At 45.7% G+C, this 23,265-nt stretch overlaps 3 protein-coding genes across 5 annotated transcripts; 1 reads left to right on the top strand and 2 right to left on the bottom strand.

The window, feature by feature from the left end:
* Positions 1-66: 66 nt before the first annotated feature.
* znf830 (zinc finger protein 830) lies at positions 67-1,458 on the bottom strand. Its single transcript, XM_080011513.1, has one exon. The coding sequence runs from the start codon at positions 1,238-1,240 to the stop codon at positions 236-238; it is 1,005 nt and encodes a 334-aa protein (XP_079867639.1). The 5' UTR covers positions 1,241-1,458; the 3' UTR covers positions 67-235.
* Positions 1,459-4,751: 3,293 nt separating this feature from the next.
* Positions 4,752-13,691, top strand: LOC307238504 (ankyrin repeat domain-containing protein 13C-like). The gene is made up of 13 exons (XM_080011506.1): positions 4,752-5,545; positions 5,660-5,701; positions 6,433-6,537; positions 8,830-8,915; positions 9,084-9,129; positions 9,378-9,444; positions 9,593-9,737; positions 10,618-10,749; positions 10,967-11,128; positions 11,230-11,309; positions 11,411-11,509; positions 12,313-12,413; positions 12,491-13,691. The coding sequence occupies exons 1-13, from the start codon at positions 5,200-5,202 to the stop codon at positions 12,625-12,627; spliced, it is 1,548 nt and encodes a 515-aa protein (XP_079867632.1). The 5' UTR covers positions 4,752-5,199; the 3' UTR covers positions 12,628-13,691.
* Positions 13,692-13,736: 45 nt separating this feature from the next.
* On the bottom strand, positions 13,737-21,977 carry LOC307238505 (uncharacterized protein). Of its 3 annotated transcripts, none has more exons than XM_080011507.1 (13): positions 21,869-21,977; positions 21,164-21,302; positions 20,092-20,225; positions 17,544-17,659; positions 17,227-17,307; positions 17,049-17,086; positions 16,774-16,907; positions 16,580-16,658; positions 16,328-16,447; positions 15,273-15,362; positions 15,108-15,191; positions 14,410-14,611; positions 13,737-14,309 (listed from the first exon to the last, which is right to left on the bottom strand). In XM_080011507.1, exons 2-13 carry the CDS (start codon positions 21,283-21,285, stop codon positions 14,121-14,123), a joined length of 1,389 nt encoding a protein of 462 aa, XP_079867633.1. In that variant the 5' UTR covers positions 21,286-21,302; positions 21,869-21,977; the 3' UTR covers positions 13,737-14,120. The 3 variants fall into 3 exon arrangements, with proteins under 3 accessions (XP_079867633.1, XP_079867634.1, XP_079867635.1); XM_080011508.1 differs by lacking the exon at positions 21,869-21,977 and adding an exon at positions 21,376-21,394; XM_080011509.1 differs by lacking the exons at positions 20,092-20,225; positions 21,164-21,302; positions 21,869-21,977 and adding an exon at positions 17,934-20,038.
* Positions 21,978-23,265: the final 1,288 nt, after the last annotated feature.

The following is a 23,265-nucleotide window of genomic DNA, read 5'->3' as shown; positions in this document are numbered from 1 at the left end:
CTTGAAAATGAGTTTGGTGGTGTGATCGTGTGGGTTGGAATTTCCAGGGGAATACGCAGAACTCTATTTTCAGTGCTACAGAAGAGATTTAATCATTTTTGACGGTGACAAATTCATATACAAAAGTATGGTGGGTCTCTGACAAGATTGAACATAGTATAATGTCAATTGTTTGTTTTATTCATAACCTTAACACAAGTCTCTGACTATCACCAAAAAGGAGAAAAAAAATGTTTCATGCAAGGGCCCCTTTGGCCCTCCAGTCCCGGGACAACAGGTGAAGCAGCTCCTCTTCATCATCACCCTCGTTCTCATCATCCATCGACACATTGACGTGACATTCTTGCATTGATTTACTCCTCGCCACCTCCCTCCTGTCCCTCAGTACCTCCACCCTCTTGTAACACTCGATCTGTTCGTCGATTTCGTCAATCTGGCGCTCGAAGCGACCCTCCTCGTCGTCCTCGGCCACGATGGCCTCCGACTTGGTGTTCACTTGGCGGATTTCCTTCTGGAACTCTTCCCACTCCTTGTCCATCATGTCTTTGGGGGCCTCGACGTTGCGCACCTTGGCGTCTCTGACCGGGTCGTCGAAGAAGCCCTCGGGTAGAGCCTCCGCCGTGTTCCCCTTCTTGTCGGCGGGCTTCTCCGGCTCGTCCGCCTTCGAGATCGAGCCCGAATGGGAGACAGAGGGCGCCGCGGGGATGGAGCTGTCGAAGAAATCCGCTGGGAGTCCCGCGGAGGCTGATTCCACCTCCCGAGGAGCGTCGCTGCAAGCATCTCCATTCCCATGTTCCTCCTCCTCCTCCTCATCCTCATCATCGTACACACCGGCCAGGAGGCTCATTCCTGCAGACCTCCGAGCTGGAGGAGGGGTGGACTTCTCGCTCGGCTTCTTGAAGAAATCCGTCGGCACCCCGGACACGGAGGATTTGGCCGTTTTGCCGTGGCTGACGTCGGGCGCTTTCCTCTTCAGGGGCTGGCTGGGCTGCGGCGGCGCGGGCGCCTTGAGCTCGGAGACCTTCTCCTTGTGCTGCTTCCCCAGGACGTGGGTCTGCCACAGGATCTCGGACTTGACCTGCGCGTTGCACAGCACGCAGCTCAGGTGCCCCAGGCTGTTGTATTTGGCGAACGGAGACTCTATCCGCTTCCTCTCGGTCGTCTGCCGCTGCTTCTCTCTCATGAGGCGCCGCAGTTCGTCTTGGTTTATGACCTTCTTCCCCTTTTTAGAGGCGGCCATCCTTCAAAACAGGTTAGCTTGTGCGCTGCCTGCGCGTCGCCTGCCAAGGAAGACAAAAACAGGTCGCGTCTAGATGACGTCGCGGGGAAACACTCTTCCAAATATTATTACTTGGTTCGTTTACTGCTCAGAGTTCTTCATCTAATGAACAATAAGAAAAGCGGTGTTTACAAAAAAATTACTGTAGATCTACATTCGAAAGGAACTGAAGATTAATGTATATTTGTTGGTATTTTCGCTTCGAGACAGTTTTAAACATGGCGCTGGGGCGTGGGCGTGTCGACACGAGTGGGCGGGTTGACGCCCAGCTGTGATTGGTCAATCACCACACGTTTTCATTGGTAAATTCCACGCCTTGTGAAAATTGGTGAGTTCTGATTGGCTTTCTCCGCATGGGACTTCCGCCTCGCCTTAACGTAACCGGCAAAACCACATTACGGAAGTGAGCACCTGATGTACTGATTTATCGGCAATAAAATGTTTAAAAAAAAAATGTATTTTTGTACACGTTTTCTGTTAATGCGGTTGTGTTTTCAGTAAATGTGATTGTGTTTTCTGTTAGTGCGTTGAGCTCTCAGGGCCACCATAGGTAACAACGTGCAGTCAATGAATAGTTATAGCAAACGCACATACGGTGCGTCACCACGTTGCCAATTGATCGGGAAAGTGATACATATTGTCTGAGCCCCTGCACACTTGTCTATGTGTAAAAATGGTCTTATGTTCATTTCATACCGTACCTGTCGCTATGACAATAATTTAGGGAAAAAAAAGAATGTTTTTGTAAAGGCGGTCTCCTCTGTGGGTACAACTGGCAACTCTCACCGGGCCATACTGGTTTTCAAAAGGTGGTGGATGCTTTACTGTACTCTAACCGGCCATGCAGTTATTTTGCATCACCTACAGTAGGTAGCTATGAGTAACCTTCAGTGAACAATTATTATTATTTTTTTTTTGTGCTATGTATAATATCTCCCAGTGGCCTTGCCATGGTTTCCCCAAGAACTAAGTTGAGACATGCGAGCAGATGTGTGCTATGAAAGCTATGTGTCAAATCAAATGTATTTGTTATATACACATGGCATTTAAATAGGAGGAACGAGGGGAAAAGGACAACGATTAAAGATATTCAACCAATATAAACTATTGAGAAGTATGTATTCTTTTATTGCTGGCAGTAGTGGCAATATCCCTGAATGCCGTCAGTATAATACCGGGGATACTCGCCACGCTTTCCATTCCCGGTGAAGCCAACGCAATCCTTGAACTGCCCATTGCACTGTCCACAAAACAGAGGGGCAAAAGGCACCCGGGTTTCCTCCTTCAGTGCAGATGGGTAGTTCTTCCAGTTTACCTCACCTGTTCCTTAAACAAAAATGGAAAACCAAAAACTCTAAAATAAAATATATATGAAAGCAGATTTAGTCATATAAGGTAATTACCATCCAGACAGGCAAAATGGGCCCTCATCCTAAAATAAGGACTGTTATGTCCCTCACGGTCTTGGATAGGAGCACTTCGAGGAGCACCAGCTAGGTACCGCTTGTGGAATCAATCAATGGTCCTTTCAATCCTTGCACTTTACCTGTAAAATTGGAGCTGTGTCTGTTGCCTTTCCGAGGACATAAAACTAAAGACCACAGGTAAAATATGACTCACTAAAGGATTGCCATGTGTAAACATTGGAATGAGCATGTGTTTTACAGTGAGTGTAATTGATCTTAAATTATCATAAATAGAACAATGTTGTGATATTATTTACGTTACAAGTTTTCAGTTTACAAGATCAGAGTGATGTATCACCATGAGCATGAAGATGCCACAGTCAGGACCGCATGGTTGGTTAGGAATTCCCTGATTGAAGAGCTAAAATTACATGTTTACCAAAGAAAAAGACAGAACATACTGGATGTAAAATCAATTGTTACAGACTATTGATACCTGTAAATTCAGGCCACATCTCTCTGTCTGCTTCCCTGGTGCAAGATGTTGTGTAAGTCCTCTAAATAGACAAAGACACTGTCACTATTTGGCCTTCAGAAGGTACCAAAAAAAGGTGAACACATGCTGTGTGTTAATATGTTGAACGCTGAATACAGTCAAAGGAACATGACTGGGAAGAAGAACAAGCAATGCAAAAAGGCCAACTGAACGGGATCACTATGATTTTAAGAATTTGTTTTTAATATGGTCAGGTCATAGGAACATGACCCACATACAATATTGTCTCCCGAAGGTAACCTTAATAGAGTTAGATAAGCCTCATTTCCAAAGCCTCGTGCTCTCTCCCTGTATTTCGAAAAAAAAAAAAAAAAAGAAGAAGTCTGAAGTCTGAGAGACAGCTCCACAAATACACGGAGGAACACAATCTGTCTCACAGCCCAAGCAGGAACACAGTAACAACAGGTCCCCCAACAACACTGAGAGTGTCACCAGAGACCAGTATAACAGACTATTGACGTTAAAGTTGGCTACCACAAACAATTTTAAATGCACGCAAGGAAATAACTTGTCATTACTAGTATGTAAGTGCAAATAAAGACTATATCAAACACGTTTTTCCTTCTATGTAGCCCATCCCTCAATTTGTGTGACTCTTTGTGTGCCCACACACTGCCATAGTAGTAACGGGGCTTGAAGATTGAGGGCTGGCAGAAAGTGCAATGGTACTTTGGCATAGGGACAAAGCTACAGGGCCCCTTCATTTTATTTATTTTATTTCATAATTCTTCACTGTGATATGCTGTGAAATGAAAGATACATAATATATATACATATTAATTGATTATAGCCTATACGGCATGGTCAACATATACATATACACACAATACTTACAATACTTCAAAAGGGCCCTATTTATGAAAAGCTCACTTTTTCAGCGCTTGTGCACATACATTTGGGTCTCGGGTGGACCTACTAACACACAAACTGGGAAATAGGACGGTCAGTATTTTTTGAGCTGTCATGTCCTGTCCTGTCATGTCCTGAAACACCCCGTTCAGGTTGGCGCCCTTTGGTACGTCATTCGGGGCTTCAGCAGAATTAAAACCCGCCCCGGAATGCATAAAACTGAGTGGTCTTTTCAGCGTTGGACAAAGAAAAAAAAAATGGGGTCCCCTTTAAAATGTAGCCTGAATGCTAAGCGGGAGTCACTGCGTAGGAGCCCCGCAAATAAAGATCGCGTGGGGATTCAAGCAACGGTTCCGACCGGCACCTCCGCCCTCACGCTCTGCGGGTGCCGGTCAAACCGCCCCCGTCCAGCAAACCGAGCCTCCGGCGACAGCTCTGCCCAATGGGATTTCACTTCCGGCTCGCTCGGCTCGACCAATCGCAGCCGGCCTTCGGCCCGCCTACCCGTGTCGACACGCCCGCTTGGGGGTCGCGACGCCCACGCTCCGGCGCCATGTTTGAGCGCCGCGACCCCGCCTTTTCACCCGCCCCCACCCACCCACCCCCGCTGGCTAATTTCGGGTGGTTCTGCGGGGGTTGTCAAGTCTCGCGGCGATATTATCTCGTCCTAGCCAGCCGCCTGGAGCCGGCCGCCGGGTTGTTTTTTGTTGGGTTTTTTTTTTTGCCGCAAAGCGCACCATGGAGTCGGTACCATTTTGAAACGTACGGTCGAGAAGAACATGCGGGAGTGAACGGGGCGGTCGTTTCGGGGGTCGACTGTTGTTTATCTCGCGTCGTGATCCGTCGTCGTCGTCGTGTTCGGTGGCCAACAGCATACAACCGCACTCGTTTTGTGTTATTTGCTCATGTTCGCTGGCGGCTTACGGTGGCTTTCGAGCGAGACGAGATGTGTATCTGCGTAAGCGGCCACCGCCAACAACAAGTGTCGTGTTGTTTCTAACCGTGTCTGCGATTTAATTCCCCGCCGATGCCCGGTAGGTCTCCTATTAATGCAATATCGTCGCCAGCCTTCCTAAAGCTAAGAACTAGTTAGCCCGGTATAGTCAGCTATGACGGGGGAGAAGATTCGCACCTTGCGGAAAGACCACAACAAACAAACCAACAAAAATGACGATATCCTGGACACCTCGAACGGGACCATCCGCACCGGAGAGATCGACGCCTTTAAAACCAACAAGGCTTTTCGCCAGTCGGCGAAGCCCCTGGCCAACAGCAACACCAACAACCAAAACACCAACACTTCGGCGAGTACTGTCGACGACGACAACAAGAACCCCATCATCCTCACGAACGAGGCGCTGGAGTTCCCCGTGCACGAATGCGTGTTCCAGGGAGACGTGCGAAGACTGTCCTCTCTCATCAGGACCCACAGCATCTCCCGCAAGGATGTGCATGGTGGGTGCATCGATACGGACCCAGCGATCTTTGTTGCCAATTGTGATCGTAATGAGTTTATTCTACACGGCTGTTTGCATTTATAATGTTTCCTAATTATTTTCTGCCTTTCAGGAAACACACCTCTTCATTTAGCTGTGATGCTGGGCCACAAAGGTCAGTTGATACATGCTGTGCTTAAATGCTTTTAAATGTAATTTTTTTTAACTTACCATTACATTAAACTTCACAAAAGCAAGTGGTTGGCACTGGTGCAAATGCAAAGGACACGTGGGTGGAGGACACAGGGTTTAATAAAGTAAATCTACTATGAATACACTTTATGCATGCACACCTGCCAATGCAACTTCATCAACAATTTATCCTTCCTTCCTTTCCTTCTCTGGGTGTAGTACAATCCGACTACATCATCTGCATTTAACGTGTCCTGTCTGGCCTCTTGTATGAAAATACAAACATTCCAGGTATCAGCAGTTGGGCAGAGTCCAGTGCGATTACTGATATTCCAGAAAAGATGCATCAACATTTAAACAGTGAGATTTTGTAAGGGGTAGAACAAGTATGTTAAATTTTTAGTTTTTCCCCAAAAAAACTTGGTTTTGTCTAATTGTTCAGTCAATAATCATTGAGTGAGAATTTAATTGAACGAGGTAGAATTACTGGAGTGTGCCACTGCAACTTCAGGTAGCGATGCAGTACAAAACCTTACAGCAACAGCGCCCTAGAAATGTCATTTTATTTAAGCTTTGATGGAAAACGTCATTGCAACCACTTATTATGCAGAACATCAAACTATGGATCCCAAAATAGACAAAACAGACAAACATTACAGGTATAACATTCTCAAAGAGAAGCCTTTGCAAAATGTGTGATGTTTTGTTTTTCAGAATGTGCCCTCCTACTTCTGGCACATAATGCACCTGTTAAGGTGAAGAATGCGCAAGGGTGGAGCCCTCTGGCCGAAGCAATCAGCTATGGTGACAGACAAATGAGTAAGTCAAGCAAACATTTATTTTCCAAAGCATTATGTTGTGAAATGCCTTTTATCTTTAGCATCATGAAATCAGATTAGTCAGTTTTCAATTGTGTCTTCATTAATGTTTAAATGCTGCATGGATTCAGAAATACTCATGGGCAAGAATATCTACATTCCTTATTCATTTTCTCTAAAAGATTTATATTGAAAGCGGTTTGGAGGTGTTGTAGAACAGTCGACTGTTTATGTTCCTTATCACAATATAAGTTCATACACGGTGCTTTTAGAAAGTATTCAGACCCCTTCACTTCTTCCACATTTTGTTACATTACAGCCTTACTCTAAAATGGATTTGAATATTTGAACCATCATCAACCTACACAAAACCTAGGGGTGTAATGATAAACTCCGCTCACGGTTCATTACGATACTCTGTTCGATACAGCAATTATGCTATTTAACAAAGGTTGAATTGAAAAAAACTTAAAACTGTAGGATATTTTGTCTTTATTGCTTTGGCGTTACATGTGCAAAACAATTAAAGTATAACAATTTCAAGTACAACAGCTTCTTATTCTTTTATTTTTTCTTTCTTGTATAGTATTAACTTTTGGACTATATCATTTTTTACAAACAGATGCGTGTGTGTGGGTAAATAAAATTTCAGGTATTTAGAATTCCAGTGCTCTTTACTATATATTTTTCCCGCTGGCACGTTACAGTAAGCGACGATGCAAATGCATTTGCCAGAGTTGTTTGGCCTTCGGCTAACAGCCGGTGTCGGCAGTTGGAGCTTTTCATCTGTTTCAATCTCGCTGCCGCCCATTTTTCCTGCTGCTCTCATAAAACTATGGCTGCTATGCAGAACACATCCTCCCCGAGTGAATGTCGGTGTCAATGCAAATCATGCAAAGTTGGTTGAATGAGAGCTGATTCTTTCCTCTTCTGTCTTCTGTATGTAAATGAAAAATGTGTGAATTTAGTTTATATTGCGGTCCATTTTCAGCTCCACCATGCATATCGGCAATTTCTTTTACCGCAAATTCATTACCTTATCATTACCTTCAGCGCTGTAGAAATCTCTTGGTATGCGTCTAGCTAGCTGGCTCATTTACAGTCTCAACAACCAAACATAGGAAAGACTCAACTCTAAAATGTGCAGCAAAATTTGTATAGTTCTTTTGGACACGTAATGCTTATTTTTATTCAGTTTGTTGGCTGCCTGTTTGCATTGCGTACACGTGGACGGTCCAGTTAAAAAGGTAATGCTGGAGCTTTGGGGATTTTCTCTGATGGTTGGTCATCCAGATGGGCTGGAACACAGCCTGAACTGCAGCTTAGCATCGGGAAAGCGATGAGCTTACCGCTGTCTCCACCCTACTTAATGCTCCTGGTTCTACATCTATCATAGCCAATGGACTGTGACTAATGACATGTGAACGACAGTTTAAACCTGAGCTTCATTTGTTAATATGTCTGCTGCTAATTGTATCTTACCAATCACGTTGCTTTTAAATCACATTTCTCTTTTTCTTTTTAGCCTCCCTTAGGATTCCCTTTTTTTCACTAAATATTTGCTAAATGTTTCTCATAAGCTATTCATCATGTTATTCAAAGCATGTTTTACTATTATATCCTCTGCTGCAGACTATAACATGAAAGCCTTAAAGAATGACCCTCAACCTTGTTAGTATGCACCTCCACTCTTCACGTCTGCTGTGGCAGTCAGACAGGCGCAGGACCGGGGACTGGAGTTAATCTATGGGAAGGTCGTGGCACAGTGAGAGGGTGATCGTGAGACAGGAAGGGGGGGAAGAAGTGGCACACATTCAATATTTCCAGCAATGACACGCAAAGACGAGACTATGCACGTAGACAAAATGGCATTCAGACAGAGGCTATTTGTGTTTTAAATGGCATCCGGTGGACAGACAGTGTTGACTAGGTCAACATATTGGCAAATTAAGTGGTTAGTAGCTATTGGGAAATAGTCTTTTGATGCCTTAAAACCTTTTCCAGTCTACTTTGGATCCATCTTGTCGTCATAACTCATTTTGTGCGCACCACACTGTGGTGGTGGACGTGTGGTCACTAGAGGCGCCTGTGTGCCGTACCGAGCTGCAGCATGTGCCTCGTCAGCACTTCTTCACACTCCCGACTATTCCCAGTCTAATAGTTTTCCCGTGGTCAAGATAACAGGAGAGCGTCCGTGCTAATCACTCTGGTAAGAGCAACTAGTCTCATACAAGTGAGCTGTTGATTAGATTTTTTTTTTTTTTTTTTTTTTTTTTTTTGCTTGCCTCCTCAGTCACAGCAATACTGCGGAAGTTAAAGCAGCAGTCCAGGGAAAATGTGGAGGATAAGAGGCCAAAGCTGCTGAAAGCTCTCAGAGAGGTGAGACTCACACTGACCGCCCAACCAGGCCACTCAAGCCAAATGTTCACCATTAGATTCCTACTTTCGGGATGATTACACAGCCTTAATCTAACGGATTCCGATGCAGCTGTCAACCCTTTAATTTGATGTTTTTATATGAATCGCATTTATTTTTCTCGTCCACAGCTTGGTGATTTTTATCTGGAGCTGCACTGGGATTTTCAGAGTTGGGGTAAGTTTTGATGTTTCACGGTAAGAGGAAGCAGAAGTCATAGCCTTTACGGCCTTTTCTCTCATTACCTTTCTGTAACACAGCCTTAAAGACATTTAATTATATCACACTGATAAGCAAAGTCCCAGAGGATATCCAGTTTCATATCCTGATATTGATATTATATTGGCACATTGCCCAGCCCTTACCATAACTATGTTGTTAAACTCTTAAATTGCCACTGATACAAGCTCTCTTTTGCATCATAGTGCCTTTGTTGTCCCGAATGCTTCCATCTGATGCTTGTAAGATCTACAAACAGGGGATCAATATTAGGTGAAGATTTACCGCCGGCTCTACCTCACATCTTTGTTCTTTCAGGGATCGTCTCAAAAAAATAATCTAAATAATCCTCCCTCCCTCTCTCTCTCTCTCTCTCTCTCTCTCTCTCTCTCTCTCTCTCTCTCTCTCTCTCTGGGTTCAGACTAGACACCACCCTCATAGACTTTAACGACATGAAGTGTCAGCGAGGAGATCTGAGTTTCATCTTCAACGGCGATGCTCCACCAGCTCAGTCCTTTGTGGTCCTGGACAATGAGGCCAAAGTATACCAAAGAATACACCACGAGGTGAGCTGAACGGACCCCACACACACACACACACACACACACACACACACACACACACACACACACACACACACACACACACACACACACACACACACACACACACACACACGATGTGAACCCTCTAAAAGAAGTCCAGTCGAGCAGGGACTGCAGTGTCAGGTCAGATGTTATAGAAAATGGACTCTGTGTAATGGCGGAAACATGTGGTAATTATCTGTGTTTCTCCAAATTGTGGGGGACGTGCCCTGTAGATCACTTCTAGACAAGCAGGAAGTGGCCAGCAGGCAAGGCTTATCGAAAAAGAGGTAATGACTCCCAAACCTGATTAGTGAGATGGAGATGAACTGGCGGAGCGCAACAGTTGGTGCAAGTGTGACCAAAAGAGCCCATGATTGTTTGAGAGGCAGACGAAGGAAGCCGCTCTCAGAGCAGACGTCCACACCAGGGAACATCTGTGTTGTTTAACCACTTGAATTATTTATAGGCTGCCACTGTTAAAGACGCCGCCGCCCTGATGCAACTGGCGCCAGATGTTATTTATTTTTTAGATGGGGGGAGGAGCACGGCGTCAAGCCCTAATGGCCTCAGCAGAATCTTTGACTTCTCTTATCTCACTGGAAAGAAAATGTATCCATGTGTCTATGTATCGCTTTCTGTCCACGTCTCATCAAGCTGGTAATGGCTGCAGGCCATCGGCCGGTTTTCACCGTTACGCGGCCGTGCACCAAAAGTGTCGATTTAAGACAATGTCCTCCTTTCACTGCTGAATGTTTTTTTAAACAATCCTACGGGTCAGGCTGCGGGAGCTCCCGTTCAGTCGTGTATGCTACAGCCGCCATGAGGAGCGATGGCCGACCGTTGTTTTTTCTGCCAAAAGGAGTCTGAGATGGAGACGGAGGAGGAGGTGGACATCCTGATGAGCAGCGACGTCTACTCAGCCACGCTCTCCACCAAGTCCATCACCTTCTCCCGCAGTCAGATCGGCTGGCTCTTCAGGGAGGACAAGACTGTGAGCTACCGTGAAAGCAAACCAAGCAACATCTCAGCCAGCGGCTTGTGCTGCTCATTTATGTTGTCGTTATTTATTATAATGAACTTCATTTATAGCCGGTTTGTCGAACGAATAAAAACAAGTACAAATATTCCAAAGATGATGCTTGTAAATACAGATGTTCATATTGTAGTGTCTACTTCATGGAACACGGAATTGTTATTTTTTGGCGCAGGAGCGCATTGGGAACTTCCTGGCCGACTTCTACTCCGTGAACGGCCTGGTCCTGGAGTCCAGGAAGCGCAGGGAGCACCTGAGCGAGGAGGACATCCTGAGAAACAAGGCCATCATGGAGAGCCTGAGCAAGGGAGGCAACATCAGCGAGCAGAGCTTCGAGGTCGGTGAGATCGGCGGACGGCGGCGGAATTGTGATTCGTAATCTTAAAAAACGGTGCGCCGAACCCCCTCACGCTGACGGTCAAATGATTTGGTCCCCAGCCCGTCCGGAGGCAGTCGCTCACCGCCCCGGCGTCCAACACCATCTCCTGGGAGGAGTACATCACCTCCGACCACGGAAAGTAGGTTACCGCGACGTCGACGATAACAAGGAGTCGGAGGATGGGTTTGAAATAAGACTGAAACCTCACGTTCTTGTCTGTCCCTCCCCTCCCTCCCCCAGGCCGCCTCACCTCGGCAGAGATCTTGTCTGCAAGGAGAGCAAGAAGAATTTCAAAGCCACCGTCGCCATGAGCCAGGACTTCCCTCTGGGCACCGAGTCGTAAGTCTCTCCATTGCTCGCCGTTTGTTTTCCACGCGCGCCGGTCGCGTGTGATGTCGGGGATTCACTTTGAATCTGGAAAGAAGCGTCCGTCGCCGGATGAATAATTCATCTCGGGGAATCAAACAGGGCTGAACAGATCCACTGTGGCAGCCGGCGTAAATATTTAACTTGCTGTTGTTTGGATTGTGCTGAATTGCAATGCTTCGTACTTCTTTTTCAAATGTGATTGATCTGTGTGATGTCTTTAACATGGATGCACTAGGGACACATAGATCCCTACTACCATGATAATAGTATTAATAATACTAGGATAATAAAGAGCTGAACATTCAGATGATCCGTATTGTCTACACACGCCTTCTTTATTTAACATGTATATTAATTGTCTTCATAATTATTTATACGAGGAGTTGACTCTTGATTCACGAGCCTTCATTTTAACATTTCACGGCGTTCGCTCGGTCAGCGTCAGTGATTTAAAATCAAACGGAGTCACGTTTCAGCCAGTGCGAAAGTAAAGGCGACGAGCACCATGGGGACTCGCCCCTCGGGAGCATTGATTGGTCTGTGGCTCTAACGAGGCAAATTGTGAAACCAGTATTTGTGAAACCAGTATTTGGCCTCCTCTGGGTGTAGCCATTTCCAAAACGCTACATCAATACAGGACACTTTTTTTTTTTTTTTTTTTAGAACAATTAAATACACTTTATCTGCAGGGGTGTGGAAGCCTGAAATGGTTTGGTATCAGCAGACATTTCTATCAGTGCTGTGGTTGGCTGACAGACTTACTCGTTCTTCAGATTACTGAATGTCCTGGAGGTCGTCGCCCCGTTCAAGCACTTCAACAAACTCCGGGAATTTGTCAAGATGAAGCTCCCTCCGGGCTTCCCCGTCAAACTCGGTACGTGGCCTCGCTCCCGCTTTTCCGGTCCGCGCCCAGGCCCCCTTGTCCTCATTTTGTTCCGTCTCCTTCCGCAGACATCCCCGTGTTCCCCACCATCACCGCCACCGTCACCTTCCAGGAGTTCCGCTACAGAGAGTTCGAAGGCTCCACCTTCTCCATCCCCGGCGAATACAAGGAGGACCCCAGCCGCTTCCCCGACCTGCAGCCGTAAGCACTTTGCAAGTCCCAGGCGAACTCTCCCGACACGGAAACGACCAACTTCAAACGTCATTTTTGGAAGAATTTACTAGTTCTTTACTTTTCTTTCATGTGATCCGTTTAAAAGGGAAATCATCTCTTTTTTATTTTTTTGGTAGATAGTTTCCAAAGAGTATCAATGCAAATGTTCCCGTGCACCCCTCCACGTGAAGGTACATATCAGCGTTTGGCAGCACGTCGTATTCATTTGCCAGTAGCGTTGAACCTTTTTGTTTTGCTCTCCATTCGAGCGGCCGCACCGCTGCTCCGTGCTGCTATCCTCTCGACTGAAAAGTTGTCGGAAGACCCAGTTTGGACTCTTTGGCCTCGTTTTGGGTGAGAGCCCCCGCGAGAATCCACGTTCTAATTTCATCTTTAGTTCCTCCAAGACTGCACTGACTCTCATCTGTAAATATTTCAGAGACTACATATTAAGTTTGAAATATAGCCGTTACACTGAATTAAGCTCATTTTCCAGTGTAAACCCTGTACCGTGTGTACTCAGAAACCACACTGTAGCAATACATTTACGAAACTCCAGAATGTTTTTGTTTTTTTCCCTTTCTTTTTTTTTTAAACCCCCGTAGGAAAGAGCTTGGGGCATCAAACCGCGCTCTCGCGGTTGATCGGCCCGAGCCTTTTCTGCAGTGCAGGACTCGACCTCCTGTATCTTCAGGTTTGCTCATGTTACCTCTTGGCTGTTGTTTGTATGAACTGTAACGTGTCGAGGGTGTGTGGGCCCAGATGGAATATCAGGAAAACAGTTGTAGTTTAACGCTGCGCTGATATTAAGAATATTTAAAGCATGCCATGACTCTATGGTATTGTCGGATCAATACATTTTGGAAAATGATTTGCTCAACATTTACTCTTCAAAAATGTTTTACACAAACCTCTTAAAGAAACTTACAAGATGTAACATTTCAAGGAATCTTCTCGTACTCCTGTTTTTCATCGCAGTGTCACAAAGTTGTCAAGATTGGAAGCGGCTTTTGAACACGTCATTCCTTTAAATAAAGCAACACGGGGCGGGATATTTGTTCCAATGGTTCTACTTGGATAACATCAGCGATCCACCAACTCAACGGTGTCCCTCGGGTTGACTTTATTATATAAAACATTTTCAAACGTACAGAGAACTGTTGTGATACTACACCAAAACACTCTGCAAAAACAAAAGGTGAAAACAACCTAAACCTCAGGTCATCACAAGCTGGCAGGGGGGGAAAAGCAAACTACGGCGTGTTATAGTTTACGGAGAAGAGCAGAAACCTGCTTCTATGTGAGGAGAGTGAAGAGAAGCGTCACATCGTTATGTAAGAAACATCAATACTTCAAAGCACACTTCACATTTTAGATTATTTTTTACAAGTGGGGGTGGGGGGGGGGAGATACACTGATATAACTAACCTATGTTCACAACAAAGATGGAGGGATGGTGTGGGGCGAAGCGCGGCCCCGCTCTCGTCAGTCGCTGACGTCCATGTCTTCCTGGTGGTGATCGTCGGCGCCGTTGACCTTGGCCTGCTTCACCGGCGGCCCGGCGCCGTTGCTGTTCCCGTCGACAGAGCCAGGGGAGCGGGCGGAGTCGTCGGAGTCCTTCCTCTCCTTCTCGCTGTCGTAGCCTTGTTCTTCCTCGTCATAGTCCCTCGTGATCTGTAAGAAAAAAATGAAATAAAATAAACTGAATAAGAACCGCAACGCTCAATACAAGCTGATTGGGGGCGGGGTGATCCTTTTACATTTGTTTTCTGACCTTTACGTCTCCTTTCTCTGTGTCGGATTTCCTCTCCCGCTCCCGTTCCCGCTCCCGCTCCCTCTCCCGTTCCCGTTCCCGTTCTTTGTCCTTGCTCTTCTTCTTCTTGCTGGCGGAGCGTTCTTGCTCCTCGCGGCCGCGCTCTTTATCGCCCCTGCGGTCCCGCTCCCTGTCCTTGTCTCGCTTCTTCTCCTTTTTGTGTCTGAAATGGTGAAAGGGAGATTTGACGTCCGTATGTTCAACCCTCCCAACAGCAAAATAGGTTTTAAGGTAGACAAACAACCAATAATAAAGTCACAGCGTGTCCGTCACAGTCCATCACATCTTGATTCAAACAAACCAAGAATACCAAGTTTGAATCTAACTTGAGTCCTGATTCCAAACGTCCACATGAACAAACATGAATTCCTGCAACTTGGCCAATTAATTTGTGAGCTCCTTAAATGAGATCTCCCAATTAGAGTGCGGGGGAAATCATGTCAAAACAAATATTTATGTGGATATATTTATTTATATTATGATAATGATATACTGTATATATTATCACTAGATTTATTTGATCATGTGACAGCTGTCGTATTGCTTTTAGGTTTCTAGTTCCAATTCATAACAAAGACATGACGGCTTCACCCGACTGGTGAATGCTATTAGGAACTTCATAATCGAGTGGGAAATGTTTCCGTTAAAGAAGGACCGACCTCCTAGGAGATGGAGACCTGGAGCTTCTCCTTTTCGGGGACCTCTTAGGAGAGCGGCTGCCACTGCGACTTCTCCTGCGTCTCCTGCATCACACGGGACAAAGTAGCAGGTTCACGTGTGTGTGTGCGTGCGTGTGCGTGCGTGCGTGTGGCCCATGGACTCACCGGCTCGCACTGCGAGACCTCCTGCTTGTGCTGTAGCTTTTTGGTGGCGTTTTGGATCTCCTTCGCCCCGAGTCGTCTTTCTTTCTGTCTCTGTGGACACAATGTAGTTGAAGATTTAGGGTCAAACGGGAAGCCAAGCACAGTGACATGCTTTTGTCAACCTTGTAAAAAAAAACAAAAAAACGTGTGACGTGGAAAATACATGGCGTGTGTCAGGTATTATCACAATCATAGAAGATTCAAGACAATAGACACATCACATTATTATTATGATACAAGACCACTTTGTCAGACCGCATACTGTCAAAAATTCACCATCACAAATTAAATCATAGCAATTAGTGGGTGAGGATTATGTAGGATTTCTATTGTGGAGGTCGACAATATTGAGGAATTTTTACTGTGGTAATGCTGTTCTTTTTAAGTGTTTGAAATAAAGTCTCCTTTCAACACAGAGCCCCTCACTGGAATAAAAGGCAATCTTCAGGGAAGACCCATTCAGAACATGTCACTGTTACAAGACATTTGGCATATTCCTGTGAACACCCAACTGCAACTGCTCGTCTGCCATTTTGTCTTCAAAAAGCACTACAAATCCAATTATTTTTTTAACTTGGGTAAACCTGCTAAAAATAAGCGATTGACATCTTTCCCATTGCCAGGAGAGGAGTATGCCGTAAATGAGTGCGTTTAGCCAGGTGTCATGCTTCCGTCTGAGCCGGAGCCGATAAAAACCTGTGACTGCAGGGTAATTTGTCCCAGGACTGAAACCCGGGTGTGGCCGTTCCCACTAATGACAAATGCCAGATGTTAGTGGGTGTTACCGGGTTTTTGGTGCAGTGGGAAAGGGGTAAAAGTGGCATTTCACGGACTTGATACTTGACGACTGTACCTGACGATCAGTCACTTGCAAAAATTAATTCTATGTTACAGTAACATGAACCCCTGTACATACAGGCTTCTCTTGGTTGGGAAGACTTGTGGGTATACATTTACAATTAGTGGGAAAGCAAACACTGCACAATAGGGTGAAGATCAACAGATGTGCAGCGCACCTGGATCTGCTGCGGGATCTCCTCCCCCGCTCCCTGGAGTGGGACCTTCTGCGCCGCGGGCTCTTGGAACGCCGTCTGCTTCTGGAGGCCGAGCGCCGCCTCGACCTGCTCCTGGACCGCCTGCCAAGCACAAGCCAAGCTAAGTATATGTCTGCTCCGCATTTACAGATAGATATAAGGAAAGGAAAAATACAAAAAGAACAGCCTCGACAAAACCAACACAAGCGGCGTCAAACTGAACCAACGGCTCACCTGTGTCGAGAGCGAGATCGAGACCTCCTCCTCCTGGACCTCGAGCGGGATCGCGAGTGCTTCTTTTTGCTCTCCTTATCTGCAGCCGATGTGTTTAAAACGTTATCAAGGGTCGTAGATTATCAAACGGAACTCTTTAAGAAACAGTCGCACAGAAGGTGAGTCAATTATTTCGGTGGGGACTGCTGACTCACTTCCAGGCTCGATAGCAGCGGAGATTAGCGACTGAGCCTCTCTGACTCTCTTCATGGCCTCCTCAATCTCTTTGTTGGCCGAATCCGCCTTCATGCCGGCGTTCATATTCATGCCTGCAGCCATGGGATTGAGTCTAGACAAAGGGGCGTTCATAAGCAAACACGGTGCGGAGGGGGAGCCGAGTGCGTACAATTTGTTTTTCCCCAGTTTTCACATTCACGGTTTGGGGTGTGGAGGCATGAATATGTGGGAGGGTTTGGTCACAGCTACTTACTTTGGATCCGTCATGAACTTCAAAAGCTGATCAGCAGCCTGGAAAGAGAGCGAGTGAACTGGGAGTTTTAGAGAGAACATTCTTTGGAGCATCTTTTTTTTTTTGTTGTATTATTAAAAATGACATTGGCTCTGGGGCAATGGAAAAAAAAAAGAATAATAATAATAATCTGCCGCACCTGGGGATTCATATTGGGACCTGGGAATCCAAATGCAGCCATTGCATCCATGTTTGGACCACCAAAAGGATTGCCTCCCATCTAGAACGGGGATCAAATTGAAAAATGTGATCAGGACCCTTTAGCTTCATCAGCTTCTTAGTTCTCCCTCCAGCAAGCGCTCAAAACGGTCTCGAGCAACATTTGGAAACTATTGGCAAAACAATTCGGCGCAAACACCAAACATCGCAATTGCAAATACCGGCTGAATCACCGGTCGCCACTTTCATGTTGAGGGAATGTGAGTGAACGTCTCGGCGAAAGCGTTGGAATCTTACTTGTGGATTGGGCATTGGGTTGGGTGTTGGAAGAAGCCCCCCTCCTGGCAGAATTCCTGCAACAGCATTTGCTGGCGCCAACAGTGACAAAGCTTTAGCCTCATCTGGAATAGAGCCTACACGAAAACAAAGCGGGCGTTAGAGGAGGCAGATCACGCGTCACGTCAACAGCAACTTACACAGGAGACATTTTTGGGAGGGAAAAAAATAAAAAATAAAAATAAAAAGGACTTCACGTGACATTTATCATTCAAGGTCTGTAAGTTCATTTAAGTTCTGTAAGGGGTTACCTTCTAGATCTCAGAGGAAATTCATTTAATCATTGCAGTGGCATAACTATTGCTGGAAAATATCACACTACTCCAATGAACACTGCCAAGGGTATATCACCTGAACACGTTTTTTAAGTCATGAACCAAACGTTAGCAAGCACAGCGGCTTCTCCAGTGGGTTGTGCCCTCAATTTTCATACAGATGTTTACTGAAACAAGCGACTCACGTTGGCGGCTTCGCTACTAAAAGCACACAGAGAAAAATCGAGATACACAAAAAAAAGAGAATTTAAGGGATTTGGCAACAACACTATAGGCTGTCTGTTTATACTCACCCAAAACACAAATGTCAGAGGATATAGCAGTAAACACTAAGAAGAAATTGAGAATTCAGGATAGGTAGTGTGTCAGTTGTGCCCGTAGCTTGTCATCACCTTACCTGTCATTGCATATTTTAACTATCCATATGCAATTTGAGATCGTTCCCAACCAGAAATGACTTTGTTTCGATCCGTATTTGTTATGTTAACACAGCCCATAATGAAGCAAACCTAAATGTCTAATCAGATCAGAGACAATCAAAAAAAGAAAAAAAGGAAAAAAAAATAAAAATAAACACCCCTAGTGACATTATTCTCATATACAGAACACACACAAACAGCCTTAATACAAAAACACACTCACGACAATGACAACATTTAAAAAAAAAAAAAAAAGGGAGAGAGAGAGAATTTTGCTGCAGGAGACAAAACTGTTGGGTGGTATTTTCAGCAGGGCCTGGTATACAGGACTGGCTGAGCCAGGAAAAAGAACTGTAAAACACAACAACAAAAAAGACCACTGTTAAAGAGAGAGTAGAACACTAACATTGTGTCATGTCAGGAGGGCATCTAAGACAACTGATGACTGTACATTAAATTACCAGACAGGAATTTGGAAATAAGCACTTTGGGTCAGCCTTGAATTAAATCTATGTGCCCGTTGTTGCGCTTCAAGACAACCTGATGCCTCTCAGCTGCAGGGACATCAACAAGGTGGCGTCTAAACCACCGCACACAAATTTGTTCTGGCCCCAAAGTTCTTTTGTTTTTGTGTACCTTTCGAATTGTAAAAACTACATCAGTTGCACATGACACAGCAGATTATTCACACCATGAATCGATGCATTACCTTCAGCATTCCCCTTTTGTCTATGTGCTGTCAGACAACACCACTTACACCGTTAATTGAAGGGCTGAACAGTCTTTTAGGTTAGTCGGTAGCGCTAGTTTTCAGTACTGTCAATTGCCGCCAGGATCTTCCGATTTTCTTTACAGGCACCTGATAAAAGATTTAGCTCTCTATATATTGTTGTTGGACTGCGTAGACAGTCATAATTCAGACTATGCTTCGAGCTCCCAACCTATCTCATACGGTCTAGAAGTACCTAGAAAATGGAGAAAATGAGAAAGAGAGGGAGGGAGGGAGAGAGAGAAAGAAAGAGGGCAGAGAAAGCATATATGACACATAGAGAGAGAGGGGTGGGGGGGCTTGAATGCTTGCTGGCCTTTGCAAATGTCTACAATCCCCTGTTGGCGGGCAGAGGACCACTTTCAGCCATCAACGAGGGGGCTGCTTTTGCCTTCTCCACTACAAAAATCACACACACGCACACACACACACAAACAAATAACAGAGAGAAGTTTAACAGAGGATAGTCGAAAATGGGGGAGAAAATAAAAATACATGGTTAAGTGCGTACACACATTTCTTACTACATTTTCTTTTTTATTTTTTTTTAAAAAGGAGGTATCTGGAGCTCCCCGCAGCTCGGCAACGATCACATCCTAGTCATTAAAGCAGACATTGGTGTACGGTGCATTCCGACCCAAACTGAACCGTCAACGCGGCGCTTTTCCGAGCTGCTTGCAATGTCGTGAGCGTCGCACCCGAGCTGGAAAAACCCTGGCGTCGAGTGGCCGGCACTTTGCACGCGGTACACCAAGAATCCGCGTCGAGAAATCCGCATTCGCCGCCGCGCGTAAATCTCACGGGGCGACGGAGGAGAGCGGCATCGACAACGGCTTTACCAAATATGAGTTGGATAAGCGTCTATCGTACCCCCTTGCGTCGTGACGTGACCCCGGTTTGCAAGTTGCTTAAACAACAAGCGGGATCGGGTCCAAATCTCTACCGTCTTTCACATGCTCGCTAACGCCCCAATACCCCTGGATTAAGGTATTATTATCATCATCGATAACGGCCTTCCACACGTGCTGAATTAATATTTGGCCAACCTTCTGCAAACGGGACAACGATCAGCGCTCTGTCCACAAAGACGGTGTTGGTCAAATGTTGAGACACTCCGACAGACTCCGGCTCCTGGAACTTGACGAAGCAGACCCGCGACGTCACCGGCATGGGGGAGTCACTGGCACAGGGAAGAGCACAGGCACATTCAAATGTAGTGCAATTTGTTAAAAGAGTACTCAAGTCGCTTTACTGATGTGCTGTTAAGTGACGGAAACAACGGTCTGTCAAACGTGAAGCGTCAATGCGAGGCCGTACTTGATGCACCGTCACTATGATAAAGTGTCACTATCCCGCGTGCGGCTCCGTTAAAGTGGTAATCCATGACATTTCCTTTCCCCTCATCTCCAGTCTGAAGGCCAAATTATAACCTCCGCGGATTTCGCTGTTTGTCCGCGCCGACGCCCGCACATCTCCCAGATGTTGTGACCCGGCGGACTGCGCCCACCTTCGAAGCGCCCGGACCGCACACACCCGAGCGATGTTGTTTGGGAGGTTTTGTCAAACAGTACACAAACAACACAACAGAACAGAACAAAAAACAAAAGTTTGCCCGAAAGCAGCTTTGTCTGGTGGTGGGTGTCTCACGATAGCCATAGTTTACTCACCCGAACAGTGCATTGTTGCCAAGAAAGGCGGACCCCGCCACCAACACAACAAACAGCACATAAAGGAGAACACACCCAATGTAAATACACCGAACGCCTGTTTTTTAATGGCAGCTAAAACACATAAAATATGGGATGGGGTTTTTAGGTTTTTTTTAAACAAAATAATCTCACGGATTACCACTTTAACACAGCTAGAAGTATGCGGAGGGGGTCCAAGAACAGCAAGTGGTTAAACCACTTAATACTCACGACCTTTGATTATGAAGGAGATAAAAATGTTAATCTCCGGCGTGTGATTGGCATTAAACATTCGATGCAGTGGGAAGGGAAACGTGTGTTCGGGCCGGAGCCTCGGCGCGTTAGCATGCTAGCCGGGACCCGATTTAGCACAGCTGCTGTAGCACAAGCCCCACGGCGTCGCTGCTCGACGCGGGGACGTCCAACTCACTCTGGTGGGAATAACTTCAGCTCCTCGATGGTTCCCAGGAACCCGAACAGCATTCGCATCTGCTCGGATGTCGTGCTCGGAGAGACGTTCGTCACCTGAACTACCTTCGTAGAGTAATTCATCTTCCACCCCCCGCCGCCTGAAATGAAAACCACTTAAAATAATAACACCGGCGTCCACACGACACGGTCCGAAAAGTCGAAGTCACCCACCCCCTCTCCCTCTCCCCCGCGCGGTCGACGGGTTTCGTTAAGCGAAAGGTAGGTTAGCAAAACGGCTAGCTGGTGCGCTCCGGAGACTCGGCCGCCATATTGAGGAGCACAAAAGGTACTGCGCATGCGCGGCCCCCATCGCAGCCGCGATATTAACGAATAACAATAAATTAAAAAAAACAACAACAACAACAACAAAAACAAAACAAAACACAACATTCGGGATTGTGAACTGGTTTGAACGTGAGACGCGGCGGCGTAAAAGTCGCAGCGCTGGTCCAAAGAACAACGGCGAGATTGCACGTACGCGAGGTTATCGCCGTTTTCGGGGGGAAAGCTCCGCGTTCGTTCTTACGCTCAAACGGGGTTAGTCACGGCGGGTTCGCGGCACAATGGCCGCTCCGCTCAGCGCTAATGGCGCCTTTTCCCACGGGACCGACGCACAGTGTCGCCTTTGTCCGCGCTCCGCGTCGAGCCGTAATCCCCCGCTCACCTGGATTATGTCCGGAACGAGACGACGCAGATGCAGGCGCAGAGGGCTTCACATCAGAGAACACACGTGTCTGCCCCCCCCAAAAAAAACACAACACAGCAAAGGGCGACGTGTAACTGAAACAAACACAATGATGGGATGGATGGAGAGAGAGAGAGAGAGAGATGCTAGATACAGACACATAAATAGATTGATAGATATAGATACTACATGGAAGAGAGAGAGAGGGATAGAGAAAGATATAGATGGATAGAGAGAAATATATGGATATAGAAAGCGATGGATAGATAGATGGATGGATGGATGGATGGATAGATAGATGGATGGATAGATAGACAGACAGACAGATAGATAGATGGACAGATAGATGGATGGATAGATAGACAGATGGATAGACAGACAAATAGACAGATGGATAGATAGATAGTCAGACAGATAGATAGATAGATAGACAGATAGATAGACAGATAAATAGATAGATAGATAGACAGATAGATAGATAGACAGATAGATAGACAGATAGATAGATAGACAGATAGATAGACAGATAGATAGATAGATAGATAAATAGATGGATGGATGGACGGATAGATAGACAGACAGACAGATGGATTGACAGACAGATAGACAGACAGATGGATAGACAGATAGACAGATAAATTGATTCTTTATTCACCCCCAGAGGGAAATTGCAATGTCCCAGCAGCTCACATCAAAAAACGATAATAATACTAATAATGAAAAATGACGCATATAAAACATAGAACAGTGAAACATGTCAATAAAAAAACTGAACTACACAATGAACCTCACGGTTTACTGTACACGGCAGGATAATAACAAGTACAAACCTCGGGAATTCAAGCAGTAAGCAGCATTAAACAGTAAACACTAAACATACCCCTCTGTAATAACAATCTATCGATAACAAATATATTTTCTAATAAACAATGTTGTTGTTGTTGTTGTTGTTTTACCACACGCAAATTGCATCATCCTAATCCTATCCCCAGTTTTATTATACAAGCGTTATTTCTTAAAAGTAATAAAAAAGCACTGCCGACTGGATGGACATTATGGGATTCCCTGCTTCACGTTCACGTCCCACGTGTACGTCTCTGTATTTGTCCCAACCGAGCACTACACTGGGGGGGGGTTCAATACTGCTATGTGTGCGTCTATATGCAAGTCACCCTCCCTCAACGCGAACAGCTATAGGAACCGAAGAAGAAAAATCACGCGTCCGATTGCAACACATTCCCCTGATGACAGAGTTCTAATTTTGTGAAATGTTGTTCAACGCAAAACAAATCGGGTTTGAGAGGGGGCCGGAGAGGGATCTCCACACAATGCTATTCTTGTTCGCTTGTTCTCGGTGCGACGGGATTGGCTGGATG

The sequence above is a fragment of the Zeus faber genome (assembly GCF_960531495.2).
Source record: "Zeus faber genome assembly, chromosome: 12".
Taxonomy (NCBI): Eukaryota; Metazoa; Chordata; class Actinopteri; order Zeiformes; family Zeidae; genus Zeus; species Zeus faber.
This window is presented reverse-complemented; position numbering and strand designations above follow the sequence as displayed.

What these genes read in the sequence shown, in the direction of transcription:
- znf830 (XM_080011513.1), bottom strand. Translation starts at nt 1,240, where the DNA reads ATGGCCGCCTCTAAAAAGGGGAAGAAGGTCATAAACCAAGACGAACTG.
- LOC307238504 (XM_080011506.1), top strand. Translation starts at nt 5,200, where the DNA reads ATGACGGGGGAGAAGATTCGCACCTTGCGGAAAGACCACAACAAACAA. An exon ending in TGTGATGCTGGGCCACAAAG is followed by an intron (nt 5,702 to 6,432) that starts GTCAGTTGATAC and finishes TTTGTTTTTCAG; the next exon opens with AATGTGCCCTCCTACTTCTG. An exon ending in GGGCTTCCCCGTCAAACTCG is followed by an intron (nt 12,414 to 12,490) that starts GTACGTGGCCTC and finishes CTCCTTCCGCAG; the next exon opens with ACATCCCCGTGTTCCCCACC.
- LOC307238505 (XM_080011507.1), bottom strand. Translation starts at nt 21,285, where the DNA reads ATGAATTACTCTACGAAGGTAGTTCAGGTGACGAACGTCTCTCCGAGC. An exon ending in AAGTTCATGACGGATCCAAA is followed by an intron (nt 16,908 to 17,048) that starts GTAAGTAGCTGT and finishes CCCTTTGTCTAG; the next exon opens with ACTCAATCCCATGGCTGCAG. An exon ending in AGGTCTCGCAGTGCGAGCCG is followed by an intron (nt 15,192 to 15,272) that starts GTGAGTCCATGG and finishes CGTGTGATGCAG; the next exon opens with GAGACGCAGGAGAAGTCGCA.